Genomic DNA, 24,209 nt, shown 5'->3' with positions numbered 1-24,209 from the left:
AAGCATTTTTCAATACTCTCCCGCTAAATCCTTCAGCCGCATTCTATAAAGAATTCTCAGCTAAAGATTCAGGATCTTGTAGCCTCTGAAATACTGTGTTAGCAGTAGATAGCGTGGGCGTATATGTAACTCCTCAAGGGGTGTGCAGGTGTTGAATGCCCACAGTATGTTTCAAGATAACTCAAAATCATTACACGTGAAAGCAGCTTTTAGAGCAGCATGCAGTGCGCACACTGATTGCTTGATTTTTGTCGGTATTTCAATGTATTCTAATTTCTATACTCTATAGTTTCTAATTTCTATAGTTCAAATATAAATGGAAATATATAAATCCGCGTGGTGATTCTCACTGTGGGGATTTCGTTTGGTACACTTCAAACGATGCGTTATGCTGGTGTCAAACGGTCATATTCAATTGGGATCGAACCCAATGAGTATGAAATTTCTTAACCGCCATAGGTTTTTTTCTTCAGGTTGCGCAATTAAACCGACCGGAACTGAGAAGTTGAGTGTTCATGGTGTTCGATCCCAATCGAAAGTGCTACAAGTGACAGCTGAGTCAGTTAACTGGCAACGCAATACAACCAAGTTGTACGAGAATATACAAGAGCGAGACGTCCCAGAGGTTGTAGGTGTTTTTATTTTAGACGTACAGAGCAAACTACGCCGCTCACGCTAGCAGGCTACACTTTAAGAATAAAGACAGTCAATTAGACAGTGCAGAATGGCGCAATACAGAGTTTTGCGCGAGTGCCACCAACCGTGTCAACGGCGCTAAGGCCGCAATATCGCCAACCTTTGCACGCAACTATGAAAAGCTTAGAGCGCGAAAGAAATTTCTGTATTTATTGTTCCATCTAGAAATTTTGTTTAGGAGGTTCATGTCGGTGAATAGTGAATATGTTTACATTAGTTGAGAGAAAAAATGACATTCTCCATAAAAAAGATAACTATTTCATCAAATTGAAAGATAAGCAATTGAGAATTTACTCAGGTAATTATTTGGGCCAGGGAAACTCAACGCAAAAAAGAAATCTTGTCATGTCAGTTTGGTTTGTTTTGCGCGAAGGACCTGTGTGACTACTTTGTGTTTTTAAGGCGAGGGGAGGGAGGTGATGTTGACCGCAGTGTTATGCTCTGATATGCATTAAAAACGCGTTTATTCGTCGAGAAAGATTTTGAATGGCTGTCCAGCAACTGCCGTGTGCAGTAAGTGAGTTAACGAAAACTGGGTGCCGTAGTAGTCTGTGAGTTGGCTTCGGGAAAGTAGACGGGCCAAGTATAAAAAATCGATATTTTCGGAGATGCAATCTTACTGTTTTTTTTTTCAGTATGAATGTCCCCGTTCGTTGTCACAATCTAGTAGTGATATACACATTCTGCCATATTTCTTAGCTGTAGCAATGCATCGATGTAGCTACTGTCTATGTAATGCAATTCAATGTGACAGACGCCGAGATACAAATATAGGCAAGTAATAGCAATAATACGTTCTAATCGACATAACCTAACTATCTTGAACAACAACAAATCAAGAGATCATAACCACCCTCTAAGATCGTCATGGAGGCTCTGTGCATCCGTGATGTATTTATATGTGCGTCGTTATAAGCATTTTCATCTTTCTTGGTCTTCATAAATACTTAAAAGAGGAAATCAAATCTGAAATATAACAAACTTCGTATGCTTCCTAAGACAACTGCACAAAGCCAATAACTCCCCCCATTACCAAAGTAAAGTACCTGACTGATAATGACACTGTGGCAAATAGAAAAAGCAAACAAAAATATCGAGGAGAAAGGCATGTTGGCCATGAAGGATTTGCTCCATGAATTTCCATTTGCTTTGTTAAAAATGCTATTTAACGAAGCCTGAAGCACTCTATTGAATTCAGTGATGTTGAACGTAAGCATGACAAAAGAAGACCACGTACAAAAAGTGCTGAAAAGCATTATTTCATGGCGATGCGTATCGAAACGGAACGTACAGATTTCCTGCTTCAGCTTGTCTCTCTTATATATGCAGCTTTCTTTTTCGACTGCAGTAAAAAAAGATTACAGCCTTCACCATTGTGAAGTGCAATTTCCGGATGCACAAATCCGCAAATAAAAATCGGTTCTAAAAAAACTGGTTCGGCAGAAAGAAAGCAATCTGCGTCTATTATTTTCAGTGCTAGTACGCTTGAGCAGTGCTGTCTTCCACATCGCAACACCGGTCACACAGTTACAAAGATCTGGCGCTTCCTGAGTGCATCTGAAGCTATTGCTTTTTAGATAGGAGGCCTTTTCCAATACTTGTTGTTGATTTCTCTTTTGTCGAAGCGGACGAAGTAGTATCTTCTGTATCCTGCTTCTTCGACGAACCCAGCAGATTTCCAACCCCAGTTCCTCCTTTAGATGTGGAGTCTTGGGTCGGAATGAGTCGTTTTGGCTGCTCCGATTCTTCGCTGGAAGGTTCGGCTTTAACACAGGTTCCATTCTTGCAGACCCTCTTAGTGTTGTTCACGGTCATCAGCTGTCATTTGAAAGGAGAAACACATCATTAGGCAAAGCTGGAATATGTCGTAGAGCTTAAAACGCAAACGAGAAACGTAACAAGGGACAAGACTAGTGGTGGCGCAAACTTTCAACTGTTTATTTTCACAAAAGCACGTCAAAGATATACACAAAAAACACTGAACGTAACAAGGACTAAATTGCAACGTGTTGTTCATGGAAGCAAGTCATTTTGCTGCGATCTTGCTCCGCGTGTGTATTTCTAACTAATCTGGCGGTTGTCAATAAAGTTAAATGCTGCCTCAGTGAGGGCAATAGATGCAGAGCTCACGTGATTGTGTGATTTAAACATTAAAAATGCCTTCATAATTCCGCGTGTTCTTTTAGACCTGCAAAGCGCCAACGTCTGCGTTTGGTTAAAAATGGGATCACATCCGCATCTTGCGCAATCAGTAGCTAAGTGCCCTGGTGACTGCAGCATTTCTGTGGCGTACCTATGTTCTCTTAAACTTGTGTTTATGCAACGCCCAGTCTGTCCAATATAGCATTTCCCGCACGTGAACGGAATTTTGTAGACTATGCCCTCGTCGCATTCTAAATATTTGTTTGCATGTTTGATGGTGCATCTTTTCACGAGCGTAGTTTCGGGCGAATCATTAACTTGTTTGCAAAGGCCTTTAAGTTTCAAAGGGGCAGAGAAAACCACTTTAGCGCCATGCTTTTCCCCAATCTTTTTGAGAGCATGAGAAGTCTTGTGCATATATGGAACAACACATATGTTCCTAGTTTGCTCGTTTTCTTTTCGTGCCTTCTTACTGCCAAGCAAACTTTTTAGGCCCTTTTCAGCGACAGGAGCTATTAAAGACGCCGGGTATCCGCTGTTCTTAAGCTTCGTTGCTTGTTGCACGATACTATCATTGAGCTTGTGGTCATTTGATCTTCTGACTGCCAGTGTGAAGCATGAGGAAGCTATGGCCCTCTTGACGAGCTTCGTATGACCTGAGTCGTACGGCAGCAGGGACTTATTGCTTTTAGTTTTATATTCCGATCATGTATGGGACTCTTGGAAAGTTAGCTGCAAATCAAAAATTGCAAGCTGTAGATACTGGGCATCTCAACATGAATTCAAGACATTGGTGTGCCTGTTTGAACAATTCTAAGCATTTGTCTTTTTTATGTTTCTTAAAACACTACCGCGGGCAACAAACTAAGAAATCATCCACGTAACGGAAGCATTTCACAGCCCCCGAAATGGCTCATTTTTCCTGCAAAGTTATGTCGCTTCTGGCTAAAAAAGTGGCCCATAGTGCCGGGGCCACACACGAGCCTATGCAAATTCCCTTTCTTTGTGTGTACACCTGGACTTGGAACTTGACAAACAGCGATTCTAGGTATAGCGAAAACATATTCAAGAAATCTGTGACTTTCAATCTGCACTGGTTCTGGAACTTGACCACTCCAAAAGCACCTATGCGCTCTTCTACAGTTTTCAAAGCTGCATGTTGTGGAACGTTGTAGAAAAGATCTGTCACGTCGATTGAAAGGCATTTCAATGGCTGTGCTTTGCTGAGAAAATCAACAATTTCATCTGAGTTTTTAACATGGCAGGGGTCATCCAATGGAAGCACTTCTAATTGCTGTTGCCGGAAAAAGGCTACGGCGCGTTCCCATGTTGTCCTGTCTTCCACAATTACTCTGAAAGGGTTGCCATTTTTATGTGTTTTGACTGAGAAGAAGGGTTTGAGTGTCAGCTGGGTAGCACTTTTAATTTCCTTGGCCAGTCTTTCCAACCCTGCTTTTTGACACATGTGTACGGCTTTCTTCTTTGTATACAAGATCTTTTTGTGGTCTGCGTCGCAAGCTTCCTTAAAATTCTTACTCATGGCCTTTCAATCTCACTCAAATGCCTTTCAGTCGACGTGACAGATCTTTTTTTACAACATTCCACAACGTTCAGCTTTGCAAACTGTAGAAGAGCGCATAGATGCTTTTGTAGTGGTAAAGTTCCAGAACCAGTGCGGACTGAAAGTCACAGATTTCTTGAATATGTTTTCGCTATACCTAGAATCGCTGTTTGTCAAGTTCCCAGACCAGGTGTACCCACAAAGAAAGCGAATTTCCAGAGGCTCCTGTGTGGCCCCAGCACTTTGCGACACTTTTTTAGCTAGAGGTGACAGGACTTTGCAGGAAAAATTAGCCATTTCGGGGGCTGTGAAATGCTTCCGTTACTTGGATGATTTCTTGGTTTGTTTCCCGCGGTAGTGTTTTAAGGAACATAAAAAAGACAAATGCTTAGAATTGTTCAAACAGGCACACCAATGTCTTGAATTCATGTTGAGATGCCCAGTATCTACAGCTTGCAATTTTTGATTTGCAGCTAACTTTCCAAGAGTCCCATACATGATCGGAATATAAAACTAAAAGCAATAAGTCCCTGCTGCCGTACGACTCAGGTCATACGAAGCTCGTCAAGAGGGCCATAGCTTCCTCATGCTTCACACTGGCAGTCAGAAGGTCATGTGACCACAAGGTCAATGATAGTATCTTGCAACAAGCAGCGAAGCTTAAGAACAGCGGATACCCGGCGTCTTTAATAGCTTCTGTCGCTGAAAATGTCCTAAAAAGTTTGCTTGGCAGTAAGAAGGCACCAAATGAAAAAAAGCAAACTAGGAACATATGTGCTGTTCCTTATATGCACAAGACTTCTCATGCTCTCAAAAAGATTGGGGAAAAGCATGGCGCTAAAGTGGTTTTCTCTGCCCCTTTGAAACTTAAAGGCCTTTGCAAACAAGTTAATGTTTCCCCCGAAACTACGCTCGTGGAAGGATGCACCATCAAACATGCAAACAAATATTTAGAATGTGACGAGGGCATAGTGTACAAAATTCCGTTCACGTGCGGAAAATGCTATATTGGACGGACTGGGCGTTGCATAAACACAAGATTATGAGAACATAGGTGCGCCACAGAAATGCTGCAGTCACCAGGGCACTTAGCTACTGATTGCGCAAGATGCGGATGTGATCCCATTTTTAACCAAACGCAGACGTTGGCGCATTGCAGGTCTAAAAGAACACGCGGAATTATGGAGGCATTTTTAATCTTTAAATCACACAATAACGTGAGATCTGCATGTATTGCCCTCAGTGAGGCAGCATTTAACTTTATTGACAACCGCCAGATTAGTTAGGAATACACACACGGAGCATGATAGCAGCAAAATGACTTGCTTCCATGCACAACACGTTGCAATTTAGTCCTTGTTATCTTCAGTGTCTTTTGTGTATATCTTTGACGTGCTTTTGCGAAAATAAACAGTTCAAAGTTTGCGCACCACTAGTCCTGTCCCTTGTTACGTTTCTTGTTTGTGCTTCACACAGCGCATCTACACTAATATGCCGTACAACCTAGCCCAAATTGAAGCTTTGCTAAGCTTCAAACAGATTTCTACAGACGCGGACACAGAGAGGGATAAATAATCAAACATTATTTGCTGAGTAATCGCCTGTCATCAAGACCTGTTATGGGTGGCTTTCAATTTAGGCCTCATTGAAATCAAAAAAGCTTAGCTTGGTCATTTATTAGAACTAGGTGTCCTCACCTACACAACACTTCAGATACGTATGCCCTGAGATGAGAGGGCACATGCCCAGTTAATTAGGGGCAGTCGTCATTGCGCCGTTTTAAGCGTTAAATTGTCATCGTCGCAGATAGTTGTCCTTGAAGTTCCCGAACTTCCCATTAAGTTGACGACAGCCATAAATTACCAGCAAAAGAACCAACTTACACGTCGACTTGTGTTCAGGTTTGTCATTCTTGTAAGTACACTTCTTAAGCATACTTGCAGCAGCCTTTGCTTGCAAGTTTAATTCTCAAAGCAAATATTGATGACCTAAACGAAAAGTATTTTCTTTCCCTACATCATTAGTGTCGAAACGCAATAATCGCTTGCCTGGTAGAACGAAAATCAATTTTTGAATAGTATTAACGTTCCGTATCCGTGATAGAGAGAATGCGAAGAGGAAAATAGCGTTGCAGAACTCGGAAAACAGTTTGGAAGCCAATATTTTATGCGCGTAGGGTTTCGGTTCTGTTTTCACCTTGTACAGCTGCAATCTCGACGTGCGCTAGAAAAAAAGCAATACGAATTTCATTAAACTGTGAGGGCAAACACTCATAGGCTCGCACTTCTGCATCTTTGAGGGCCCGATCGACATTTCGGAGTGACATGTGTAACAAAGCAGAAAAAAAACTTACCCCACAGGCGATACCTTCAGGCTCAAATTCAATGCGCAGAGGCCAACTTTTGCAGATATACCAGCATCTTCCACGATAGTATTTTGCCCACTGAACAGGACGAAAGAGGAGAGAAAGGGAACGCCGTAATCTATTATGCCATTTGAAATGGAGCGGAATCGCATACAATCTTATTTAATACTACGGCAGTACATTACTTTTGCTTCAAAATTATCTGGTGGGGCAAATAAACAAAGAAAATTATTTATCTCGCCCTTCTCCTGATATCTATATGGAGAGAGAGAGAGAACACTATCGAAAAGAGAGAACGCTTAATAGATACTTAAAATTTGAAAGCTTGACCGTCGTTCCTGAACGACGTAGACCACTCCATCCTTCAATCAAGACAGTGTGTATTGTGCCAATAAGTGTCCCTCTTTTTGACGCATTCCACATCAACTGACTTTGTTCCTTCGTCGCCCAAGACAGCCTTTGTAAGGACTGCACTTTATTCTCCTTTTAGCGTATGCTTGTTCCCACAATCTACTAGGCACTTTTCCCTCTCCTGCCTTCACCCTACAGAATAGCAATAGGGCGAATATAGGTTGGGGAATCATTCTGCTTTTCAATAAAGAGCTTTGTCACTCTTACCGCTAAAAGCAGTGAAATAACTGCAGGCCATTTACGTACTTTGACAGCATAGCGATTTCATATGGCTGCTTGTATTAGAGTCATAAGGCACGACATATTGACGTAATGCAAGCTTTTAATTTAAGCGTCCCTAAAACACTCCGACTGCAAAGGCGAGAGAGTGGCTTCTTTCTCGCTCTCACTGCCCCCCCCCCCCCCCGCACAGGTGCTGTCTCCTCCTCGCCACACATTTCTTCATAAAACACGCGGACAATGTCAGAACTAAGCGGCGAGGCTATAAGGAGTTCGCGCTGTTCGGCTACAGGCTGTGATCTCCGCTTGCGCAGTCGAAAACGCACACAACAAAGTGAAATTACTTCACCGTACCCGATAGTCATGCGAGACAAAACAGAACGGGCGCGCGGTTGCATGGCAAAGCAAGGGAGCGCACCATTCACAACTTATATTCGCGTATGTGGACCAATTGAGATCTTATTTCATCATGGCGTCGCGTGAACAGGCTGCTGGAGTCGCGAATTCGGTCGAAAAGACAGGAAACAGCAGGAGAGAATAAGGCGCTCATTCTTCGTACTTTCAGAAGTTGTTTAACGGCCCTTTTAACAAACCTGTTTGCGCATGGAATTCGCAATGCCCACGAACTATAGGTGGCGCGCCGTGCTTTTCAACATGGCGCCAGGAGGAGGGTCAACCCGTTTGTTAGCATAGGAACAGATAGGACGTGCGGACGTACGGACCATGCCACTTTCACCGGATGAAGTCATGAGCTGCGCTGAAATGGATATGAGACTAAAATACTTTCCCAAACCATGGAAAGTGCTAAGTACTCGCCACCTAATTATTTGCTGCGAAGTGAAAGGTTATGTTTCAGCTCCGTTACCGTGCATAACGATGCTTTGCGAAATCATGTGCGTGCTACATAAACCTGTATGAACTAGAATTGACGTATGAGCTGAACGGCACTCCGAGGTAGTACGTACCGAACCTGCCTGACGGATTTGCCGCAGTAGTAGGCCGCCAGCGAGTCGCGCCATCGCTGCTGCGCGTGATGACGGCTTGCAAACATAAAAGTGTTCTGTGATAATACCCCTTCGTCATTACTTGCGCAGTCGGAAACGCGGAGTTACGTCTTCAACGGAACACAAGCATTTAACATGCCATTCAGTAGCGCTTGTGTCACAGCCATGCTGAGACTGTATGTGCAATTCACTTCACTCGCATGTTGCAGGCTCGATCAGCACAATCGAAATATGAATATTGAAAAGAATGCACACGTGTCCTTTTCGCAACGTCGAAGAAGTTAGCCAAGAGGCGTGGATTGTGGCCGTGACTGCACGATCCATCGCTCTAACCATTTCGCTTCGCTGGTCGAGCTCGAGCGTGTTGGCGGCATGCGGCGCTCAATAATATCCACAATAATTATGATACATGCAATGCACAAGAGGAACTATGCTTTTATTTCGATCTCGCTCAAGGATATTATACATTAAATACAATCAAAGTGACTTACGAGTTACGAGCGTGAAAGAACATTAACGCACGAGGGGACGTGAAGTGCAACTCGCTCGTCGTGAGTTAACAGCTGGTGGTTCATCGTCGCTATCACTCTCGGTGCTTCCACAGCCTTCTACGTCCAGTGAAAAATCCTCGTCGTCAAGATGGTTTCTTTCAACATCACTGCTGAAAGCAATCTGAAGAATTTCCTCCGCCGAACGACTTCGACCACTCCGCGTCACCACGTTTACAATTAGAGAGACGTCTGGGCGCGGAGAACGTTTTGCTCTCAGACCGGTCAACAAGCAAATCGCTTGCAGTGTGCTGCACCTATCAACAAACGTACAAAAACAAGCGGCGCAGCGGTGACACGAAGGATGGCGTGGATGGAAAGCGTTCGCTCCACGAAAGGCGTGGAGCACACGCGTCCTCGAATGATTGAAACGTCGCTCGCACGATTCGTAACAGCGATTTGCTGACAAAGGATAGAGGCCCTATTTTAATGTATCGCCAACTTGAGATCGCTCAGTTATACATGAGCACATCGCGAGCCCGCGCGACCTCCCTCCCGCGTACAGTGTTATGGGACTCATGCAGTAGAATAAACACTGACCAATTATATATGCAAGTAAAACAGGGTGAGCTTCAACTGAATATGTCGGACGATAACATTTAACTTACCTACGTGGCTACAGAAAGCCTCGCGAAGCTGATAGTATGTGTACACTGTGGGCTAGCATTGAAAGCGCGAGTTGCGACGTATTTTCACGAAAACTTCGCGTCTCGCAAGAACGAATCAGATTTCTCGTGTCACGGAGGGCCCGGTTTGTTCACTGATGCAGGGTTCATGCAAAGTCGTAGTGTTCCTTTCTTGCCAACGCGTTAACACTGAGGCTAGCACAGCCGAACAAGGGAGCGACTGCATAGTGCCGCCATTTTGTCGTCTACTAACCCTCCTCGAGAGGACGCTCCTGAATTCCGCTCGGTGGCGCGACAGTCTATGGGCATTGCGAATATACCCCACGGGCTCGTGTTCTCCGTGCGCCCTTCTGTGCCGGCATGATGGCATCTTTATCGGGTACCATATTTCTTCTTTTTTTTTCATCTTTCAGTTTATTTCTCTTTAATGAATGAGCAGACAACTTATCATAACTAGGACGTATTGAAGCAAAGTGACGCATGGACGAGCTGCGCTCTTGGAGCGACGTGTGCGAAGAAAATTCATGGCGTATAGTTTTAGCAGGAGCACCTCGCTGAACCTTCTTTCTACCATTGTAAGTCCACGTTCTTGTCTCGGTTTTTTTCTTTTTTAGATGCAGGTGTACTTATCTACAGTTCTACGGATTCTCAGTGACATTCTAGGACTCAATATTTGATGTTAATGTTTACATAGCGCTCTTTCTGCTTTTTGCTCAGAACGATAAGTGTCATTTAGTGAGCACGCACTCCCTCCCCCCCTCCCCCCCACGACAACAACAAAAAAAAGCTTCATTCCGCCACGTTTCTTCAAATTTTACCGCTATTAACAATTTCCAGAAGAAAGCGAACACCAGAACTACAGCAAAGCACTGAGCCGCGAAGCACTGCAACTAATGAGAAGAACGAGGGGATATTACACAGTAAGAGTTGGTGCAGCTTCATAGGGGCTAGCAGCGCGACACACAGAGCATTTTCTTTGCCCTTCATCTGTGTCGGTCGCGCTGTTGAGCACTATGAATGTGACGGCTGATGCATGACGACCATTTGAACACGGCGGAAACGCTATCGAAGAAATGGCCTGTATACAAACTGAACTTAAATTGTCATAGATGGCTCGAAGTCACATATGCAAAGTTCGAGTCGCTACTTACGGGGGGTAAGGGGGATACCCTCTCACAGGTGCCTGGCTGCTCAGACTGTTGCTCTGGTTGCTGCTGCTCTGGACTGTTGGGTTGATCTAGAACTGAATAAATTGAGCATATGAGACGTTTCGCACAACTTATATCATGTTTAACAAAAGTATATACGATGCCGGCGGTCCAGCATTCTCTGAATTTGAGCAGACATTTATGGTTTAGCGACGTATATTGCGCAAGGCAGAAAAAGCCAGGAATTTTAGTACAAATATAATAAAGAGGCACTACAAGCAAATGTTACGTCTACGTGGGATGTTGAGGGGCCATTCTAGAAACCTCGCAGTGTCTATTTCTTGCAAATAATGCTTGGTTCAAAAACAAATTGCGTTCTCGTGGTCGGCATGCCATTCGTGCAATCCAGACCACCCTCCACGGAATGGGAGGACATGTCACGTACAATTCGCCGTCCTCTCGACTCTGGTGCAGGCGCAGTGCTGGCAGAGAACCGGCGAAGTAGTGCCCTAGCGTCGGCTAAAGGAGCGGATCGAGTATGTATAAACCGGAAACGCACGCATGGTTAGTTCCTGTTATGTTCCTTTTCCGTGGAAGCAGTGCTTTGAAGGCAGCACACATTACACGGCTTGCATACGTGTCGGTAGGTTTAGTAATCCGCTGCACAAAAATGCGGCGAGTACACAACTAGGTTTTTTCGGATGTTCATCGCACTGTTACAAATAATACGGCACTTAGCCACCTCGTGTTTAAGTGTTGAACGTAGCCACTTCGAGAGACCTGACCTAGAGTCACTGTATATGCTACTTTTAGGTAGCAGAGTTGCGCATAGGTCCGGCTAGCAACCACAGCTATGCGGTGAAGTCGCACTCCGTTTTTGCAGGAGACATGCGTACCGTGTCGCCGATAAACATGTCTGCCATGTCGACGGCTGGCGATAAACATTGGCTGTCGATGACTAGTGTTAATTCAATTCGCTGCAACGGTGGCGTCGAGAAATACAAAAATTGGCCCGAGCGTCAGTTTCTCCGCAATGCATGGTTGCTTGCGGCTCTGGAAGACAGATGCGCAACTCTGCTACCTAAAGGTAGCATATACAGTAACTCTAACCTGACCTACCGCTGGGCGCCCCCATGTGGCGCCCAGTGGTAAGTCGCGCCACTTTATTTGCTGCAGCTGCTCTTGAACAAGTGGTGTACACAATTCGGGTATCCGACGGCATCACATGGGCGCCGCATAATCTCTAGCTTGCCGTTAGAGCAAGTTTCGCAAACCAGCATAGCACACGCAGCAGTGCGCTATAACGATGCTACTATTGAAAGGAGACAATGTCAGTGGAGGAGATTCCGGCAACAACTAAACCTTCGGACCACCTGTGTCGACGAGAGCAATGTCAAGCAGCTCTTTCTTCTATTGATCGAACAGTGATGCACAAGGAGCATTTTATACCGCCTTTTAATGCACGCCAGTAATGATAGAACCGAGTAACACTATGATATCTTCCAGACCATCTTGTAACGTACCCGGTGCAAGTTGTCCGAAATCTCTGATAATGGTGTTATATATATATATATATATATATATATATATATATATATATATATATATATATATATAAATGGGATGGAATTGGTTAGCTAAGGGCTGTATATGACAGAATAAACATTCTGGTTCGTCATAAAAATAAAATTGCAGTCATAATATTTGTGGAAATTAGTGTAAACAGTATTGCATCTCAGAAACTTGTCGTATCGGTCTCGCTTCTGCGTCTGACGGATGCGCGCGCGAAACATAATGGTCAGCTAAGGAGAACACCAGGACACACGAACGCCCAAAAAGTATTTAAGAGATGGAGTGGGTTAAGCTAAATGGTAGATATGATTCAGTGGATTGAGTGGTGTATATGATTAAAGTATGTAATCGCTTAAAATACGCGCAAGGACCGCGTCTGGCATATTGGCGTCATATCCTTCCCACCGCACACTCTCTCCCAGTCATTCCTTCCGTTGCGCCAGCTCCGTGCGGGTAACAGGGCTGCCTCACGTACATCAATGAGAAAGCTCGCGTCAGGTGCACTTTCCGGCGCTCTCCAGGTGTCGCGCACCTCGCCTTTCCTCCTCCCTTCCCCAGTGGAGAGCGGTGCCTGCTTACGACAGACGTTGTATTTCTGGGTGTGCTGTCGTGGCAGTGAACTAGAAGAGGGGTGCTGGGCTCACTGGCGTCGAACGCGTGAAGCTGCCGATGTCTTTTTGGGCAATAAGATACACACCAGGGCACGGAATGCCGATGGGCTAGTGTCACTACTAGACACATACATCAAGGCTGAGGGTGGTCTTCAGATTTTTTTTTTTTTTTTTTTTGCTGTGGAGAGCTGTCCCTCTGGTGGCTCAAGTCATGTCTAACGATTACCTCACGAAATAATTACCAAATTAAATAATTTTTTCTCTACCTGATATCAGAGTTTAAACGTTGTCAGCATCACCTTCACACTCGCATAATTGATCTGTGTCGGAAGTGTCCGTTTAATGGACACAAGAGGGGGCGAACCACAAGCAAGCTATTGTTATTGTGTCTTAGTTATTTTAGCAAATGCTGCTAATAATGAGTCGACTTTCCTGTGAGCATTACCAGAATGACAAAAGGAAGTAAAGATTATCGAGATGATCGTGTTAAAGGAACAATACTATGCACCATCTTATCAGGAAGTAGAGCGATCGCAAGAAAGAGAGAAAAATTGCTCGATATCTCAAAATCTTCCACAAAAACGTTAGTCGAAGGGGCTTCAGAATGTGTTCACGCACGCTACAATGACAGTGTAGGGACCAGTGCAGCTATTAACGTTTGAAGTCACGGACACGTAACAGCTGTGTAGCTGCACAATTTGCGCTAGTGGCATCAGGGCAATTACATTGGCCTGAAAGCGCGCCGCATTAAAAATTGGAGTAAGCCGGGACAGAAATTTCCACAAGCTGCAAAAGTAAGTTTTTCATAGTTTTTCACACTCGGCCTTGACAGCGTTTCAATTTCTGCAGTTGAGCTAATAACAATGACGTTCTATAATCTCGCTTCGGCTTTCGGACGTCGTCGCTGCTAATGAGCTTCAGCTCTTTGTCATGAGTTACAAAAAGGTGCCTTAAGCTGGATGACCAATCTCCATTGAGAGTAGCCCACGCTTCCTATTAATAATCCTGTTTTAATTGTTAATCATTTAAATCGTTTACAACAAGGACCCCTCTGAATATGATCCCACCTGTTTGCTATTACTTGGCATATTGGCACAAATCAAATCTATAAGTTGGTAAAACATTTATCCCGTGTAATTTAAGCATGAAAACCAATTTAAACTACTGCAAAGACAGGTGTCGGCTTGGCAGCACCAGCGCGAAGACCGATAGCTGCAGCACAGACGAGTGCTCCGCAATGAATAATGTTTCAAATTCAGATGTCCGAATTAAAAAACGCCAGGCCTGCGCTGAAATCGCAGCACAGTCACAGCGAAAGCGGAAGAGCTCGCGGTCTCAGAAAATTACAATGATTATAGCGCAGTGGGTTCCTCGCAAGCGCACCTGTATTGGTTGCCAAAGAGCAATCAGCGCATGATCCATTTCCTCGGGGTCTCAGTAAACTTCTTCGCCCCCCCCCCCCGTCTCTCTCCCACGTCAAGGTATGTTATACAGCATGACGGGAGAGGGAAATAGCGACCGGGCGTCAGCCAATGAAAACATAACTGGTGGGCCGTTTAAAGATTCCAACCCATTACAAAGTGCTGAGCCATAATTCTTCATCGTCATCAGTCGTCTGCGTCAACAAAGTGCACATATTGCCTTACAGACGTGTAGCTGGTGCCTCGCTTCTCCGCAGAATGACCAATAATGGCTTAGTAGGTGCTTCCTCACTTCACAAATATTGTGATTTATGGCGTAATGGGTACCTTTCTAGTGTACTTGTATTCTAGCCCAAGAGAGCTTAACGGCTCTAGAAACGCCGCTCTTCCAGCTTTCGCTGTGACTGTGCTGCGGTTTCAGCGCAGGCCTGGCGTTTTCTTTTTTTAATATTCTCTGAGGGAAGCACCCGCAGTAGAGACGCTCTAGGAAACTCACTTTTCAGTGAAATTGTGACGAGTCTAGCTTGGAGGAGATTAGGATTATCATGTATTGACTCACCTCGAAATATGATGACTTCGTAAATGGCGGCGCTTTTCGTGAATAAATATTCTACAATGATGCACTCTATGCTTTAATTAAAATTACTGGAATAATTTCGAGCTGCATTTTGGTGTTCCGCAATACAATATGTTGGGCGAGCTGGTTTTTAGCGCGACACCAAAGACACAATACACAATACACACAGAGTGCTGCGTTGTTTGCATTATTTGCAAGACATTCTAGTTCTGGACGAATGTATTCATAAAAACAGGAAATTTTCAAGAGCGTATAAAAAGGTACAGCAGCTTATAGGTAAGAATTTTACACATATCTTCTCGTAACTCTGCCTCGGCACATAACCATTCAAACGTTGTTTTTTATTTGAAAAGAGGGACATCATTTTCGTCCCTTCAAATAAAAAACATGCGCCAAACTTTTTGTCACAAAATCAGATCTACTGCAATGATTCGATCACAACCAATTATGCGCAAATCACCGCTGATTTAAAAGATATGTTCTATTCCCAACGAATAACATATTGCCGCGTCTATTTGTGTGTTGTATACGCTGGCGACGACAAGGAAGACAACCGGTGCGCTCGAGAGGCGCAGCGGAAAAGACTGAAAAAGAAGACGTTCTTGGCGGCTGCACGCCTTCAGCGCTATCTTGGAGTACGACACGCCGTACGCCTTTCTAAATAATGCCCCCGTGTTTTTAACCGCGACATGGTGGAGGTGCTGGGTACCATCGCCTCATGATCGGTACTCTTGTGAGCAGCCCTGCATCCAGCCCCACGAGACCGCCACGCGTGGAGACGCCTGTACACCGCTCAAGCCGTCGCCTGCTAGGTCTGAGACCAGAATTTGGCCTTTTACAAGGACCCCCACTGCCGACAGCCACCGCTGCTCAAGAAATGGCGTTTTCAAGGAGCTCTACGCAGGTAACGGTCCAGAATCTTCGGATTCCCGAACCATTTCACGGCCGCCCGAACGAAGATGCGGAAGACTGGCTTGAGGAGTTTGAACGGGTAGCGAAGTCGAACCACTGGAGCCCGACGAGAAGCTCTTCACGTATACTTTGCCCTTGAAGACGGTGCGAAGACGTGGTTCATAAACCGCGAGGCAACACTGACAACATGGGACGAGTTTTGCCATCAGTTACGCGATACCTTCGGCAACACAGACCGACGTGAAAACGCACAACGCCTTCTTGAGTCACGCATCCAACGCTACATGAAGGCGTCGCCATGTTTGCCGAGGATATGTTGCGTTTGTTCCACCGCGCTGACCCCAACATGTCCGAGGTTAAGAAGCTAAGCCATCTCATGAGAGGCGTCAGAGAACAGCTGTTTGTTGGTCTCGTGCGCAATCCGCCGACAACAGTCGACGAGTTTATCAGGGAAGCCACCGCAATAGAGCGGGCGCTGCAGCAACGGTACCATCAATGCGATCGCCGAGCCACCGGTGCACTGCAGGTGCCGCAGCACTCACTGCGACGATGAGTGTTCTCTACGCTTACTCATTCGACAGATCGTGCGCGAGAAGATTGCAAAGGAGAACGCAAGGTGTACATCGCCGTCGCAATCCGCAGCAGCAGGAGTTCACGGTTGCATCCGTCGCTGAAGTCGTCCGCCAGGAACTTCGGCAAGCGTTTGCCTCTCCCGAGCAATACCCTGATGCGTCGTACCAGCCCAACCCATTTACCTACGTGACGCTGTACGTCGTCCATTGGCTTCAGAACTATCGTACCAGCCGGACGCATACAGCTATGCAGACGCTGTTCGTCGACCGTTGCCCATGCCCGCGCCGCAGTACCGCCAACCGCCACCTGTTGCAGCCTGGGCCCAGCAGGATCCCATAAGGCGACCTAACTAATTAAGACGGATATATGGCGCACTGCGGATCGTCGGCCACTGTGCTACAATTGTGGAGAGCCAGGGCACATTTACTGTTTTTGCCCCATCGTCCAGCTGGTACCGCGGAAGTGCACCTGCTGCTACGCGCCGACAGTTTTGTGAAAGCCGCGCCCCCATCGACGACTGGCTGGCCGGCAGGAGAGCTCCGCTACCTTCCGGACGCGCTCACCATCCCCGGCTCGTTTTGCTTCACCGAGCCGCCGTAGTTTTGCTGACGCCGTTAGAGGTTGGTCTCCCAGCCCACGGCGGGGAAACTGAAAGCAGCGACCTCTGGGGGGAAGGTTGCAGGTCCTCGAATTGCCGAAAATCCCCCATTGGTGCCGAAACAAGAGAACGACGAACAAGATTACGCCGAGAAAACTGTGACTGCCGACCTCACCGTGACAATTGATGGGCTTGAAGTGACGGCCTTAGTCGATACTGGCGCAGACTTTTCTATTATAAGTGAGCGACTGGCAGGCGAACTCAAGAAAGTCAGAACGGAATGGACGGGCCCTTATATTCGAAATGCTGGAGGCCAGGTAATGACGCCTTCAGGCAAATGTACAGCAAGACTCACGATCGGGAATAGAGCTTTTGTAGCCTCATTCGTGATCCTACCGCAGTGCTGCAAGTCTCTAATACTAGGAATGGACTTCTTAAGGGAGTACGGCGCCGTTGTCAACATACGTGAAGGCGTTATAACATTTGCCTCTGACAATCCCGTGACCTCGGACGCAGGCCAAGACCCCAGGGCGTTGCGTGTGGCAGACGAAGACGTCTGCGTGCCGGCTGTCATGTAGCCTTGTTTCCGTCAGTTGCAGCGTGCAGTGTAATGAAGACGCCATAGCGAAAGTGTGACTGCCCTTCTCTTCCGTCAAGGCGTTGCCATCGCTCGCGGCATCGTCAGCTTAGTCGATGGCCGTACGGAGGTGCTACTTACCATTTTACGAACGAGCGCCGGCACATTGGTAAAGGCACTGCTGTGGCATACCTCGAGGAACTCGACTACTATTACGATGCCTTGCTATGCAAGGGGAAGCAACGGCTCGTACAGCACCGCAGGCACCAGATGTCGACATCGGCCCAAGGTTAACGCCCACTGAAAGATGTCGTCTTATGGAACTTCTTGGCCGGTTCAAGGACTGCTTTTCCTCGACTTCACGAGTGGGTCAAACGCCGCTGACTAAACACCGTATAATCACGGAAGAGACAGCAAGGCCCATCCGACAGAACCCATATCGCGTCGCTCAGAAAGAACGTGAGGTCATACAGCAGCAGGTCAAGAAGATGCTAGAGGATGATGTGATCCAAACCACCAAAAAGCCCCTGGGCATCACCGGTGGTGCTCGTGAAAGAGAAAGATGGCAGCTTGCGTTTCTGCATTGACTATCGTAAGCTCAACAACGTTACGAATAAAGATGTTTATCCGCTGCCACGGATCGACGACTCTTTGGACAGGCTACGGCATGCGCGCTACTTCTCGTCAATGGACCTTAAAAGTGGATACTGGCAAATAGGAGTAGATGAGCGTGACCGAGAAAGACCGCATCGTGACGCCTGACGGGCTTTATGAATTCAAAGTCCTCCCTTTCGGTTTATGCTCGGCCCCAGCCACGTTTCAAAGGCTCATGGATACCGTTCTGTCCGGTCTGAAATGGAAAACGTGTCTTGTGTACCTTGACGACGTGATTGTTTTTTCGGCAACGTTTGAAGAACACCTAAAACGGCTGCTGTCTGTCCTTCAAGCCATACGGTCCGCAGGACTCACATTGAAACCAGAAAAATGCCACTTCCGCTTCGAAGAACTTCAGTTCCTGGGGCATGTGGTCAGTCAGGAAGGTGTTAAGCCGGACCCAGATAAAACTGCAGCCGTCGCAATGTTCGCAAGGCCTGTAGATAAGAAGGCGGTTCGACGTTTCCTGGGTCTTTGTGCCTATTACCGGCGATTTATAGTGGACTTTGCGGCACATCGCCTCTCCACTCACGGCTCACAAGGGAAGATGTTGCGTTTGTATGGGCGAAGAGCAAGAAGCGTCGTTCAACGAGTTGCGGCAGCGTCTACAAACTCCGCCCGTACTCGCTCACTTCGATGAGGATGCACCAACAGCCATCCATACAGACGCCAGCAATGTGGGCCTCGGCGCTGTTCTTGTTCAGTGCCAAGATGGTGCGGAGAGAGTAGTTGCCTACGCTAGCAGAACCTTGTCCCGTGCTGAGTCCAGCTACTCAACAACTGAGAAGGAGTGTCTGGCTGTCGTTTGAGCAGTTGCAAAGTTTCGCCCGTATTTATATGGCCGTGCTTTCCAAGTGGTAAGCGACCACCACTCCCTGTGTTGGTTGACCAACATGAAAGACCCGTCTGGACGTTTGGCACGCTGGAGCTTACGGCTTCAAGAGTACGACATGAATGTAGTCTACAAGTCGGGAAGGCAGCACTTAGATGCCGATTGCCTGTCAAGATCACCGATTAAACAACCGAGCCCAGAGGATGATGAATGCGCAGGCTTTTAGGAGTTGCTATGCGGCTGTCATCTCCCGGCAACAGCAGACGATCCGGAGCTCAACTCACTAATCGACTTCTTGAATGGACGAGCCGCGAATGCGCCGAGAGTGTTTTCGAGAAATTTATCAGCATTCTGCTTGCGTAACGGAATTCTATATAAGAAGAATTTCTCGTCAACAAGCAAAAGCTATCTGCTGGTAGTTCTGGAAATCCTCCGCAAAGAAATTTTGCAAGCCTGTCATGACGAAGCCACGTCGGGGCACCTCGGTTCACAAGAACTTGGCACGTATAAAAGAAAAATACTACTGGCCAAGAATAGCAGTGGAGGTGAAGCATTACGTGCGAACATGCATTGGGTAATGCCGCGTCCATATTTGTGTCTGTCTATACGCTGGCGACGACAAGGAAGACAACCGGTGCGCTCGAGAGGCGCAGCGGAAAAGACTGAAAAAGAAGACGTTCTTGGCGGCTGCACGCCTTCAGCGCTATCTTGGAGTACGACACGCCGTACGCCTTTCTAAATAAAGCCCCTGTGTTTTATAACCCGCGACAATATTTTATTTCTCTCGCATACTTTCTAACATTGACAGACGAGTACTCTCGCAGCGTAACGCTAACAATAAAGCTTTCAACCGCCGATTTGAAGCCTACCCACATCACTTTTAATTACTGCTTATTATTGTCAAGACAGTTGCATAAGCGCATTGGAAGAGCGATGGTAGAGCGTTGCGTAAACTTGAAAATTCACAGCCCATTTAGAACCACGCTGTTTGTTTCAAGCTTTCATGCCAGAGATTTCAGCTGCCCTAATATAGATTGCCTTGTTTAACGGATGCCACATATGTATGAGTAATTTGGAACATTTACCACGCCGTTTCGCGGTGTCTTAATGTTTCTATCGAAGGTTTCAATGTTGCTTATGCCTCTCACGTGACATGCGTGCATATTGTCTCGCACTCACTTTTCATCAACTTGGTTCCTGAGGCTGGAACTAGCTCTGCCGCGAACTCTATTGTCGAGAAAAAGGGGCCGCATGTTGCACTCTCTGTAACACTTTCTTTCAGACGAAAGCCTGGTTTGTCCTGCCTTGTCTAGTACCGTCTTTGTCTTTCTTTTTCGCGCTGTTATTGCAACAATGAAATACCAATGTACCAAGCATCTGGTTCTTTTAGCACTCAAGATGCGCATATCGGCTAAGCTGCAGCTCAGATATAACCTTTGCATGAAGAAATATAGCTTGGACTGTATGTACAATTGGAGTTTTAGCGGCGCATTCTCAGGTGCCTCTTGCAAAGTTCAGCAGGCAGAATTCACCGAAGTGAATTTTTTCTACCACCGTAAAGTGGTCGTTTACAGGATGCCATTACATTACGTGAGATGAGCAGTTTTAACGCATGAAACTAATTGACGCGTTGAAGGGGTTCTTGGGGACCATTTTGTCCCGCTTTCTTTTCACTGTTTTTAAAGCAGCGAAAGCGACGTCGCAAGAACTACCTTTATGGCAAGATGTCGAGACGCTATACCGCCGGAATTTATTAGCAAGGCACTTTATGTGTGAGTTTGAGTATATTTTTTTACCACATACATTTTCGCAGTAAATGGTTGGGACAAGATAAAAAAGCGGCATGAAACAGCATGACAATGACCCACGTCCCCAGGTTCACTATGGCAACAAGACGGCAAAAGCGAAATAAATTCCAAGTTCAATAAAAGCAAAGCTTATGCTCTCGCTATGCAGAGGACGGGATTACCATTTACATGTCAACAATAAACGCCTGCAGTTTCCCATCAGAAATCATTGAACACGGCATGTCGCTGGAGCCAACGTTTTGATAAGCGGTCTTGTGTACCTCAAAGCTGCAGCGAAGAATACAAGACCGCTTATCGAAGCGTAGGCTCCAGTGACACTCCGTTCTCGAGAACCTTTAATTTCTTCAAATTTTCATCCTCCCCGGATCATCTGCCTGTTAAAGGTTCCCATGGCATGCTCGCTCACCCCTAACGACTGTCTTACCTCACTGAGTTTGTATTCGAGAATATGCAGGTTATGTGAATACGGCATCGCATGTGCGTGCACGTGTATGATGCGAGTGTCACTTCTAAGTGTTCGTGCAAAAATCGAAAACATAACGATCATTCCACATATCCAATGGGCCTTCCGAAAGTTAGTAGGTCAGCCGATGGTGTTTTTAACCGTGTACGTCAGAAGTTCCTCTGAGTTTAGCAGCGTTTTTAGGAAACACAGGGCGACTGAATTGTTGCGTCTAGATAGCGATGGGCTGTTTTACGTATTCATTATGAGATGATGCTGTTGATATTATGTGATCGCTGAAGATTTAGTCAGATTGGCTTGTCGCCTTTTGCCGTTATCTACAGCTATCAGTGAACGAGGCATAGGCTGAACAACCCATATGCTGAAAAAAAGAGTTATGTGAAGGTGCATATTTTGTCCTCAGGCTTTGGTGAATCCGATTTACATTAAGTGAAATGCACTTGTATAGAAAAGTGTATGTATGCTGTCATTCAATAACAACTTGTTTGCAGAAAGATATGACAAAAAGTTCTGTGTTAGTCTCATAAACAGAAAATTGATAAGCTAGCACCGCCCTCCTGTCAGGAGTGTGGAGATAAGGCTTTCGTGTACAGAAGAAAACCGCATTGTGAAGGCACGAAAGAAAGCTTCATATGAAGCGAAAACCAAACATTAAATATTGATACCGTAATTTTACAGTTACAGTGGTTCTGTGTAGACTACAGCTGCGCTTAAAAACACCTAACAGCTTCATTAACTCAAAACTGTGCTGAGTACTGCATATAAGCATTTCCAGCAGTGGGCAATGGTTTGCACAACTATGTGAAACTAGCGTTTTACTGCCTCGCTTCTATATAGCCCAACTAGGGAATCAAGTTAGTATATCCTTACCTGATAAGGGAGGTAACGATAATGTGAAAAGAAGCGGCTTGCTGCTCGGGCCACGATTTTTCGCTACTTCTACATTCGCTACTTCTACTTCTACAGCTAACTCTGTGAACAACACATAGGCGGAAAATTTTTTGCCAGCGTAGATCATAGAAACGAAGTTATACTTGGGTCCCACATTAAAATAAATGTAGGTTTAAGCTGTCGTACCAGTTACAGAAGAACCTTCCCAATAATTGTACATATGTGTGATTCCAAGGACGCTATTAATCTATCCTATTGATATAATTTTCATGAATGGTACGCGTTCTTTTCTGCTCTAAGGCAGGGAATCCTCATGTATGACATGAGAGCGGTGTTGCTTTAAAAAACTGAGGGGCTGCATGCAAAATTGTTGAGAAGCCATACCTGAACTGGCGATGGCGAAAGTCACCAGACATCCAACAGTAATGGCCAATACCAGAGAGTACTTCATTTCTGACGTCTGCTTCTCGAGGCGATTCGAGACAAAGTGAGAGCAAAACGCGGTGGGCACCTGCCAACATGCTATACCGTGACCCAGTTCGCCCGGCTTGTCAGCTTGTCACGTCTCTGCATCAGCCGCCCGTCATTCCCTGCCAAATGGAATCGTTAGATCGCGGTCGGGGCAGATTGTCATTGGTGTCCTTCCACTCAAAGGGCACCAGGTTTACTCTGTACGCGGATATAAAAAAAAACGCAAACACGTCACTGTAAGCAATTACTGGCATCGGGCTGCAACATTACTAATGAAAAAATGCACTCCAAATAATGCTGCGTTTCATCGTGGCTACGCGAAACGAATATTGGTCGTTCCTTTAACGAATTTGCATTATTATTTTTTATATGTGAACAATCACCCGCGCTAGACAATTTAAGAGAACGAATGTGCAGATTCTCTGCGCAAACTGTGCCAAGCATCGAATTAACAAAAGGAACCTACAAGTCTTGTGCAGCGGACGTGTTGATTGAACACGAAGGGAAGGCTGATTCCAGTAAGCTGTAACAGATCTTTCCTTTTCCGCGAAAGTGTATCGTTTATTCAAAAGTGCAGTGGGGAGGAGTGCAATATCGCCCTGGTGGAATTCCAGTAAGAATTTCTGCGTTCGGCCGAAAGTAGGCAGTCTCTCAGGGAGTAATCAAACGTGTTAGTAAACGACATGGACCTGCAATTGTTTTGCGTTGCTATTGTATTATAATAATGCAGGTTCCATGTACCATCTAACTGAATAAGGTTATAGAAGCAAAAACGAAGCCCCCCCCCAACATCCAAAACTTCCAAATATCGGGAACTTCTGCGTATAACGAACTTCTACGTGTGCGAAATCAGACAACATGAGCGAGTGCGCATAAAATAAAATGGAAGTTTATCGGCGATCAAAATACCGCGCCAGGCCAATAAACAGTTTCCACATTAACATTCGGTCAAAGATTGCTCGCAGTCTTCTATTTTACATAACCAAGATATTTCTTGTGAATTAGCGCATATTAGGTGTTAGTCACAATATAAAACAGAAAATTATACTTACATTTTCTATCTAGGCAGGAGAAACATCAAAATTTTATAGTCCTGACGCAGAGATGTGCTTTACTGCACAAACTTTCCAATGTATCTTTTCTGCTGCATCATCGTTATGAAAGACGAGAAAAAGCGCTAAATCACCCATGTGCCCTGCAACAGAAAACTAGGAAGCAAGAAGATTACAGGATCTATATCAGCAAACAGTGCATAACAGTGGATAGCCGTGAATGGCAACACACACATTTGTATCTATCTCTCCGGAAATAACGCGGTTTACAACTTCTCAAAGTCGGCTATAAAATCCATGGGTACCCTGAAAACGTCATGCCATGCTTCAGTGCATGCAAAAGAACTTGCGTACAGGCCTAGGTTTTTCACTGAGTAGAGTACGCATCCACCAAAAAGAGGCTCACGCGGAGGTTGCACCAATATTTTTTAATACGCACAAAATGAACCACATGTTTCGTTCAATCTTCGTATTTAT

The 24,209-nt window shown here is 45.6% G+C and overlaps 1 protein-coding gene across 1 annotated transcript; it reads right to left on the bottom strand.

Annotated features, from left to right (window-relative positions):
* Window positions 1-630: 630 nt before the first annotated feature.
* On the bottom strand, window positions 631-22,727 carry LOC125758132 (uncharacterized). The gene is made up of 4 exons (XM_049414964.1): window positions 22,594-22,727; window positions 10,724-10,815; window positions 6,753-6,842; window positions 631-2,514 (listed from the first exon to the last, which is right to left on the bottom strand). Exons 1-4 carry the CDS (start codon window positions 22,658-22,660, stop codon window positions 2,260-2,262), a joined length of 504 nt encoding a protein of 167 aa, XP_049270921.1. The 5' UTR covers window positions 22,661-22,727; the 3' UTR covers window positions 631-2,259.
* Window positions 22,728-24,209: the final 1,482 nt, after the last annotated feature.

This window comes from Rhipicephalus sanguineus, chromosome 4, assembly GCF_013339695.2.
Source record: "Rhipicephalus sanguineus isolate Rsan-2018 chromosome 4, BIME_Rsan_1.4, whole genome shotgun sequence".
Classification (NCBI taxonomy): Eukaryota; Metazoa; Arthropoda; class Arachnida; order Ixodida; family Ixodidae; genus Rhipicephalus; species Rhipicephalus sanguineus.
The sequence above is the reverse complement of the archived record's forward strand: the minus strand, read 5'-3'. Positions and strand labels throughout refer to the sequence as shown.

Coding starts and splice junctions, on each gene's coding strand:
- LOC125758132 (XM_049414964.1), bottom strand. CDS start 22,660: ATGAAGTACTCTCTGGTATTGGCCATTACTGTTGGATGTCTGGTGACT. Junction 10,816..22,593: donor TTTCGCCATCGCCAGTTCAG/GTATGGCTTCTC, acceptor CAATTTATTCAG/TTCTAGATCAACCCAACAGT. Junction 2,515..6,752: donor CTGAAGGTATCGCCTGTGGG/GTAAGTTTTTTT, acceptor TTCAAATGACAG/CTGATGACCGTGAACAACAC.